This window comes from Alexandromys fortis, unplaced genomic scaffold (assembly GCF_014885135.2).
Source record: "Alexandromys fortis isolate MF-2015 unplaced genomic scaffold, M_Fortis_MF-2015_v1.1 scaffold_216, whole genome shotgun sequence".
In the NCBI taxonomy this organism is placed as follows: Eukaryota; Metazoa; Chordata; class Mammalia; order Rodentia; family Cricetidae; genus Alexandromys; species Alexandromys fortis.
Genome location: NW_026068089.1, coordinates 126,680 through 136,340, shown reverse-complemented (window position 1 = coordinate 136,340; position 9,661 = coordinate 126,680). Strand labels below are relative to the sequence as shown.

The following is a 9,661-nucleotide window of genomic DNA, read 5'->3' as shown; positions in this document are numbered from 1 at the left end:
TGACTGAACCGTCTCTCCAGCCCTCTACCCACTTTTTGTCTGACTCCATGTCATCACAGTTCTTTAACGTAACTCCTTTCTCCCGGCCATTTTATTTTCCCCTAGATGGATACTGTGTGGGTACTGTTTTGCATCCGGCAGTTTTCATCCTACAAAAATCTATCGACCATCTCTGCACCAGCGTTTATGGAAAGTATAGGAGATTCAAGGCTGAAATATATCAGTGCTGCGAGGCCATCCTTCGGAGGACAGTCTACAGTTGTTATGTCTGCCTGTTCCTCAGGAAAGACAGGCAGGGCCACCAAGTCTCCTGGCATTGCAGTGATCTACAGCTCTCAGCTACCTTTTACTAAACCAGGTTCAAGTTCCTGCGTCACAGGCTCACCGGGTGATTCCCTACACAAGCCAAACAACACACTCCCCACCCTACCCCAGACTCTCCTTTGGGTCTTGCTTTGTGCATTTGAAACAAAAGGGAATTGGACCAACTTGATTTCCAAGACCCCCAAAACTTCTTGTTTTGGTCAGTTGGCCTCAATTTTGGCAACTCTATTAAGTAAGAAGGGATGATCCCGGCCTTCAGTAGGCTACCGCAAGCCCCAACTGCCTGCACTCTGGGGTCTTTCTCCCCTACCTCGGCCCGCCACCCTCCTGACCTCTCCCCTAAGCGCACGCGCACTGGCGCACGCCCGCACCCGCCACAGGTTCCGGGCTTCCGGTTCCGCCCGGACTGAGGGACCGAGGCTGATGGCGGCGGCCGAGAAGTTGGCAGCAGAAGAGGCTGTGGAGACTGAGAATCCGGGAGCTCTGAAACCCGGAGCCGCCCCGTTCGGAAATTTCCCTCATTATTCTCGCTTCCACCCTCCCGAGCAAAGGCTCCGCCTTCTACCCCGGGAGCTTCTTCGACAGCTCTTCCCTCTCGAGGGTCCCGAGAGGAGGCCGATCCTAGGGCTCGACGTGGGGTGTAACTCCGGGGTGAGTGACGCGGGAGGGATCTGAGCGCTGGGAGCCAAGCGGTCGTCGCCACCAGGGCCCCTGTGATTCTGACCTGGGCGTGGCATCAGAACTTGCCCGAAGCGGGCTTTTAAAGTTTAGTGTTGACGGACACGTGCACTTCCCAGCTCTCCCGCTGCCCCCCCCCCCCCCCCCCCCCCCCCCCCCCCCCCCCCCCCCCCCCCCCCCCCCCCCCCCCCCGCCACCGAGTTAGGAATTTTGAGTCATCCCCAAATTCATTCCAAATTCCCGCCGGACCGTGGGGGAGGAGGACCGGCTTATCTGGATTTCCGGCGCTTGCCTCCTCTCCTGTTTCGCTGGCCTCCAGGCTGGGGAACCGGGGGCCCACATCTGGGAACACTGGTTCCTAGACGAAAAGAGCCAGGGAGACAGAATCATGTCTGAAACTTAAGGCTCCAGACCTGGAGCCAGGTACGTATTTACTTAAACTTGTGCTGACAGAGTGCAACAGCGAACACTAGAGAGGATCAAGAAAGAAAACAGATCCTTCCGCCAGAGGAGGGAGCCTTAACCATCCTGCCCACCGCAAAGTGTTCTAAGGCGTGTAATGATTATAGTCGAAACCACATGCAAAACAAGGAAATGCCAATCTCACCTCTTTGTAGCCACGGGATGTCTTAATGGAGCAGGCAGTTTTACCCCACGACTGCAAATATTGCCAAAGTTAGGACCCGTGCCCATCACTCCAGAGTGGCCCCGGGTGTGATGCTAGCGCTCAAAAGATAAGGGTGGGGTCCCGGCTAGCCTGGGCTATATGAGACCCTGTTTCCAAAAACCAAAAAAAAGAAAAGAAAGAAAGAAACATTGGTAGATGGTTGAAGACCGTGAGGGCTCAGCTGAGTAGCTTCGGATATAAACAGATGGGGCTTTGTGTCCCTTGCCAGCTTCATTAGAATGTGGGAAAAAACAGACAAAGACTTCCTAAAAGGAACCCGGAAGCCACTAAAGATTTATTTATTTATTTATTTATTTATTTATTTATTTATTTATTATGTATACAATATTCTGTCTGTGTGTATGTCTGCAGGCCAGAAGAGGGCACCAGACCTCATTACAGATGGTTGTGAGCCACCATGTGGTTGTCGGGAATTGAACTCAGGACCTCTGGAAGAGCAGACAATGCTCTTAACCACTGAGCCATCTCTCCAGCCCCCACTGAAGATTTTAAAGTTGAAAACATCCTACATAAAAACACAATAGAAGGGACACAGCAGTGATGGGCTAAAGCAGTTGTTCCCAAATACGATTTATTTTTTTATTTTTATTTTTTATTTTACCTAGGGTCTCACTGTAGTAGCTACACTGCCCTGGATGCGTGTTGCCTGAAGGAAGGAGGCAGGCTTAGCAGCGCAGTGTGGGTTCTTGTGCCTTCAGGTATGACTCTGAGCTGCGTTAGCTCAGAGTCTTCTTTGATGTTTGATGACTTCTTTGATGTTTATATGAAGTGCAGGCTCTTGGCCTTTCCTGTGTCTGCTAAGTCAGCATCTGTGTTTTAAGATGACTCCATAGATGACTTAGGTACCGTTTAAAAAGGTAGGAGGGCCAGAGGAAGCAACTTCAGAGCACTTGCTTGAGGTACAGCAAGTACCAGGTGCTTGCTGCTCTTCCAGAGGACCCAGTGTTCTCCTCCAGCCTCTCTGGGCACTTGCACACATGGCATATGTAAGCGCCAAGACACATGCGTACACACACATAAATAAAAGTAAATTTTTAAAAGTCAGGAAAGTCTAGGGTGGAAAAAGGAACTCAGTGTAGCTTAAGTCTTCCTCGAGCCATAATTTTTAAAATACAGAGTTTTTTGTTAATTATTCTATACCCTCATAATAGTACACAAACATGTCTATACTTTATGATTATAAGGCAACCTTTATGACCACTGTCAAAGTAAAAAAATAAAAAATAAAGCATTGTCTACCCCATAGGTTCTTTATGTGCCGTTTCCTATTATAAAAGCCCTTTACCCACAGGGAACAACTAGCCTATTATTTGCTTTTGTTTCTATCTTACTCCTTTCCTGTCCCCAATTAATATAGTTTAGTTTTCCCACTTTGGGATTTTTTTTTTTTAAAGGAAGCCTGCATGTCTGCTCTGTCAGTACATGTCCGTAATGCCAGCACTTGAGAGACTGGAGCAAGAGCCATAGTTGGAGACCAGCCTGATCTACATAGTGAGACTTGTTTGCAAAAAAAAAAACAAAAAAGGAAAACTTGTCATGTATTTTCATTGTGGCTTGACTTTCTAGTCAGCAGCACTGAATTGAAAATTCAGTCAGTAGAGGTGAAAATACTCTATTCTCTTGTATTAAGCCAAGATCCTCAACTTTACAATGTTACTAATATTCTTTCTTTTTCCCCTCTTTGGTTTTTTGAGACAGGGTTTCTCTGTGTAGCCCTGGCTGTCCTGGAACTAGCTTTGTAGACCAGGCTGGCCCAAACTCAGGGATCCGCCTGCCTCTGCCTCCTGGGTGCTGGGACTAAAGGGGTGCGCCACCACCAGCTATTATTCCGTCTTCTTACTTCCTCCTGGGTGCTGGGACTAAAGGGGTGCGCCACCACCAGCTATTATTCCGTCTTCTTACTTGCCTCATTAGTGAACATCTGCGTGGTTTCCTCTGTGCATGTTCTTCACCTGCATGAAAAGACTAGGGACACACCTTGGAGAAACTATAAAACAAGATGTTTGAATTAGTTACAGTACCTGCATAACTATAATAGTTTCAGAGGAATGAGCTGGTGTCTCGTTTGAGTCAGAAGTCTGCTAAGATGGTAGGAATCATGTCATGAGACACAGCTAGAAACATTCACGATGACTTGAGGTGGTGAAAGCTCAGGCAGTAGGAACAAAGGCTGGATTGCTAGAATCCAGACCTTGCCAGCTACATCTAAGAAACAGGTTTCCACAAGGTCATGCTTACTGTAGTCCCCATCTTCCAAAGAGAAGGGACCCCACTCACACTTCTGAATCCCTTGCCTTTGGATATGAGACACCCAGAAAAAGAAAATGCATCTGCCACGGGCTCTTCGCTGCCTTTGTCACGTCATTTAGGCTACACTTCCAACTACACAAGTGTCAGAATATAGGTGGTCAGACATGGTGCACACATGTAACCCAGTACTTAGGAGGAGCAGGAGTTCGAGACCATCCTCAGCTACATAATGAGTTTGAGGTCAGCATGAACCACTTAAGAGTGACTCAAAAAAAAAAAAATTAGAATGTAGGATCTAGGGCAGGTGCATTACAGCTGTCAGCCTCTGGAGGGTGCTGAGAGTCTGCTCATGAAAAACCATAGCCTCTTTAGATTATTACGTTAAGAGCCTCACGTCGGTACAGTAAGAGCTAAGTGGCAGTCTCAAAGGATGAGAGATTTCTTTTCGGCTCAGTGTTTGAGAGCTGCAATGACAAGACTCTTTTGGATTCCTCTAGGACCTGAGTGTGGCTCTGTGCAAACATTTCCTTTCCCTGCGTGATGGTGAGCCCTGCTCAGGTGCCTCCAGAGACCTCCGCCTTCTCTGCTGTGATATAGATCCAGTCCTTGTGGAGCGAGCCAAAAAAGCATGCCCTTTTCCCGATGCTATGACCTTTATCACCCTGGACATCATGGACCAAAGGAACAGGAAGGTTCCCTTGACTTCTTTCTTAAGCCAGTTTGGACGTTCTGTTTTTGACATTGTCTTCTGCATGTCAGTAACCATGTGGATTCATCTGAACCACGGGGACCGTGGTCTGTGGGAGTTCCTGGCCCATCTCTCCTCTCTCTGTCGCTACCTCCTTGTGGAGCCACAGCCCTGGAAGTGTTACCGGGCCGCTGCAAGGCGCCTCCGAAAGTTGGGACTCCATAACTTTGATCACTTTAGCTCTCTCACCATCCGAGGCGATGTGACCAGTCAGATCGTGCGGATCCTGACGCAGGACCATGCAATGGAATTAGTGCGCTGCTTCGGCAACACCAGCTGGGACCGAAGCCTTCTGCTCTTCAGAGCAAAGCACACCGTGGAGACTCATCAACCCTGAACCGCTGACAAAAGAGACAGAAAGGAAGAAATGGGAATTCTGAATAGGAGGGCAAACAGGAAGAGCACCAGGGACACAATGTAACGCTTTCATACTGAGAATCGTGTTCACATCCTGGAGCAATCGAGCTCCAGACCTGGCAGGAACTTTTGGCAAAGTGTCTGAAGCAAGCAACTGAAAGAATTAGTGTCTGTGTTCCCGATGTTTGGATAGCCCCTGAGGGGAATGAATTCAGAGAGCAGTGAGCTAGGCGTCTGGATGGAGATTGTCCTGGGGAGTGAAACTGCCTTTGAAAGCTGTCTTGTTTGCTGGGGACCAAAGTTAGGGTCTTATGTGTGCTAGTCAAATAGTCTACCCCCAAGTTACACCCCCAGCTCTGCGGGATGTTTATAAAAGTCAGACTGGGTTAGTAGACTGTGTCATCTCTTCTATTTACTTATTTTTACTTTATGTGCATTGGCATTTTGCCTGCATGTGTGTGTGAGAGTGTCGGGTCTGTGAGTGCTGGGAATTGAACATGGGTCCTCTGGAAGAGCAGTCAGTGCTCTTCACTGTTGAGCCATCTCCAGGGCTGCACACTGCCACTTCTTTGAACTCCTTAAATCCAACCTGGATCTTCAGCCTTTTCTGGTCTTGCTTGGCTGCCTTGAAACAGAGCCTCGTGATGAAATCTGCAGCAAGAGGCCCTGGGCTGGCTACAGGGAGTGGCCAGGAGGGAAAGCATTTCATCTTTCTAGAGGAGGCCTAGCCTCACGCAGTAGTTATGCACTAAAAGACACACTAGCATTTTAAAATATACTTAGAAGCTGGGTATAGTGGCAGATGCTAGCACTTGACAGGCAGAGGCAGGAGGATCAGGAGTTCAAGGACAGCTTTAAGGCCAGCCTGGCATATATGAGTCCCTCCTGTCTTCAGAAAACAAAACCATTGTGATGACAACAGATGTTTAGGACTCAGGATAAAGCTTAACTGTAGACTGTTTACTCAGTACCTGTAAGGTTTGATCCCTAGCCTTCTCCTCATCCCCCACAAAAAACAACAAAAAGAATTTAATTATGAACCCTAAGATAGGTAGTGATTTGTGATTTGGTTCTACAATACAGCTCAGCAATCTTGCTTTCTCTTCCTCTCCCTTTGCCGTCTCTCTTTAGTTTTCAGGACCAGATCGAACATGGGACCTTGTACCCACTGGCAAGACTCTGCCACTGAGTCCATCCCAGCCTGGTTTTGTTTTGTTTTAATTTTCGTTTTGTTTTGTTTTTTTGATCAAAGGCATCTCTATGTAGTCTTGGTTGTCTTTGAGATTGTTATATTGACCAGTCTGGCCTTGAACCACCACCTGGCAACAATGTAAACCTTTAATCTCAGCACTTGGGAGGCAGAGGCAGGAGGATCTCTGTGAGTTCGAGGCCAGCCTGGTCTACAAGAGCTAATTCCAGGACAGGCTTTAGAACTACAGCAAAACCCTGTCTCGAAAAAAACAAAAAGAAACCAACCAAACAAACAAAAGGCTTACATTGTCATGCCTGGCCTTGTGTTTCTTTATTGCAGCAAAATTTATGTGACAATATTTGTCATGATAGCCATTTTAATTTATTTATGGTATGTGTATTTTGTTTGGTCTGCGTGTATGTCTGTGCACCATGTGCATGCAGTGCCCAAAACCACCAGAAGAGGGTAGCAGATCCCCTGGAACTGGAGTTAACAGATGGTGTGTGGATGTGCCCTCCTGAGTCCTCTGGAAGAGCAGCCAGTGCTGTTAACCACTGAGCCATCTCTCCAGCACAATTCTGTGGCATTACGTACATTCACAGTGAAGGTTCTGTTCTTAGCAGGCACTTTGATCTGGTACAAGTGAAAGAGAACACTGACGGCCTGGGATTCTCTCTAGCCTTCTGCTAACAGGCCTTCCGTTCCTGATGCTTTAACTTACCCCTGATGGCAGCTCCACCCCCAGGGCTCCAGACTAATACTGTCCTGTTTTGTAGTCATAATCCCCTGAAGTAGTTATTAGGCATCTCAGATTCAAAAGATCCCAAAAGCAAACTAATCCTATTCCAACCTAATCCCATTGTGGCGCTCATTTATTGCACACACGAGAGACTCCAGTTGGCTCCTCCTGTCTGCTCCCCGCACTGAAATAGGTGCAGTCCAGCACGTAATCTATCCCACTTACTGCACCCGTGTGGCAGCACCTGCCTTCTGAAGGCAGGATCCGGGTCCTGGGCCCTGCCCTCAGCCATAGCCATACCCACAGATCCGAAATAGCACTCTCCTTTTCCCGAACCCAGGAGAGCTAAGGATCAGAAGGAGTTTTTCAGAATAAAGTATTAAGCAAAAATAAGGTGCTGTTACTTTGTGACGTCGTTCCGCTCTGTCAAATGTTGCAGCCTACAATTATGCTTGTTGGAACAAAGGCTTACAAGGGAAAACAGCAGAAAATGTGACTCTTCCTTGTTTTTCAGGAGAAGGAGGTGTAAAATGAGGAGCTCTGATTGAAGGCCACTGAACGTTTTAAATGGTGGAAAAGTGGGAATGGAAGAACAGAAACGAAGCTAGGTTGGGGTGGTCTCAGAATGGTCGCAGTTGGAGACAGAGCTAAGTTTCCTCCTCTGTATATCTTTTTTTGGAGACAGAGTTTGTCTGTGTAACAGTACTAGCTGTCCTGGAACTAGCTCTTGTAGACCTGGTTGGTCTCAAACTCAAGAGATCCTCCTACCTCTGCCTCCCGAGTGCTGGTATTAAAGGCATGCGCCACCACCGTCCGGCCTTCTCTCTATATCTTTACTATGCGGCTCTGCTGGGCACGCTCTGTCACCCATCACCAGGACAGTACAAAGAATTATGCCACTGTGTCGGGTCACACTAGATCCCAGCATGTCCTCATACTGTCCTGGGAGCCCGTGAGTGTTAGAGCGTGCAAGGGGCTTTGCTGGTGTGATTAGGAACCCTAACCTAGGGAAGTTAACTGGGCTACCCTTTAAGAGGAAAGCAGAGATTTAACCACAGCAGACTGGGTGGCACTGAGGAAGGACCACACGCCAAAGGATGCAGGTAGCTTCCAGAAGTCAGAACTGCAAGGGGGTACAGCCTTCCTTGATTCCCTAGAAGGCACACAGCCTGCTGAGACCTTAATCTGAGATTTCTAGAATAAGCATATGTTCAAGCCACTAAACTTGTGACTTGTCACAGCAATGAACGGCACGAACACAGGAGCTTCTTTCCGTGGGACTGGCTTTGAAGGCCTCAGAACCTGGCCCAAATAACTTGTTTCATTCTTGGTTTTGCAGCCCTGGCTGTCCTGGAACTCATTCTAGACCAGGCTGGCCTCCAGCCTACAGAGATTGGCCTACATCTGCTGGGAATAAAGGTGTGCGCCACCATGCCCAGCTGTCCCAAACGACTTGATGGCAGAGAACGAGCTCAGTGAGCAAAGGATATGGAGGGGCTCCATCTCCACAGCACAGTGAGCACATGTCAGCCATGAACGCCTGCGGGTGCGGGCTGCCTGCTCACTAGGGACACGCTACAGGACAAGTAGTTGCTTGATCAGTCAGAGGATCCGCTGCTCTTCTAGAAGAACATGTGTAATTTGTGCTCATAAAGATGAGGCCATGCAAACAATGGCTGCTTAATCGCCTCTGAGCTGTGAAGACCATGAAAATGCCTTTTCTCTGAGAAGAGATCATCTTTATATCAAACCAGTGTGACTGAGGCACGGCACCAAGTCAGCTGAGCCCTTTTAGGCCTCGGGACAGACGTGAATAGAGAATGAGCTGAATAAACCTCAGCACTTTAAAAAAGACACGAGCTGGGTGTAGGGGCACTCCGGCACAGTCTCCGCACTCGGGCTGAGTTTGAGAGGAGAGCTCTAGGCAGACTTATACTATGTGACAAAGATCCCGTATCCAAAAAAATTTTACGTATATAATCAAACTGGGTGATGGTGGCGCACGCCTTTAATCCCAGCACTTGAGAGGCAGAGGCAGGCGAATCTCTGAGTTTGAGGCCAGCCTGGTCTACAGAATGAGTTTCAGGATAGCCAGGGCTATTACACAGAGAAACTGTGTCTCAAAAAACAAACACAAATTTAGATATGTAATCAAATATCTACAAAGTGTTTCCATTCAGTTAGCAGCAAAATGAGACCCACCAACCATCCCTTACACTGATGCTCCCAGTTCTGGCATTTAAATACATATGAAGGGGCTGGAGAGATGACTCAGAGGTTAAGAGCACTGACTTCTCTTCCAGAGGTCCTGAGTTCAATTCCCAGCAACCACATGGCGGCTCACAGCCATCTAAAATGAGATCTGGTGTCCTCTTCTGGTATGTAGGCATACATGGAAGGAATGTTGTATACATAACAAATAAATCTTTAAAAAATACATATGAAGTTCATCTCCATTTGGGTCAGCCATATTTCAGATGTGCATTAGCATATGGCTAGTTCACGTACTTTTGTGGCAAATGAAGAGGTTCCTGGAGGTCCTTCCATTGCCTGTCATGCCCTTAGCTGCTGCGAGATAGTGCCGGGAAGCAGACTAAACAGCCCTGGACTTCCAAGGTTAAATTCAGCCTGTTTTACAAATTCAGGTTGACCAGAAGACGCCGACAGCAGCTAAAGTGAGTGTGG

The 9,661-nt window shown here is 47.8% G+C and overlaps 1 protein-coding gene across 1 annotated transcript; it reads left to right on the top strand.

The window, feature by feature from the left end:
• The first annotated feature begins 730 nt into the window (after positions 1–730).
• Bcdin3d (BCDIN3 domain containing RNA methyltransferase) lies at positions 731–9,379 on the top strand. The gene is made up of 2 exons (XM_050122428.1): positions 731–975; positions 4,438–9,379. Exons 1-2 carry the CDS (start codon positions 748–750, stop codon positions 5,023–5,025), a joined length of 816 nt encoding a protein of 271 aa, XP_049978385.1. The 5' UTR covers positions 731–747; the 3' UTR covers positions 5,026–9,379.
• Positions 9,380–9,661: the final 282 nt, after the last annotated feature.

Coding starts and splice junctions, on each gene's coding strand:
- Bcdin3d (XM_050122428.1), top strand. CDS start 748: ATGGCGGCGGCCGAGAAGTTGGCAGCAGAAGAGGCTGTGGAGACTGAG. Junction 976..4,437: donor ACGTGGGGTGTAACTCCGGG/GTGAGTGACGCG, acceptor GGATTCCTCTAG/GACCTGAGTGTGGCTCTGTG.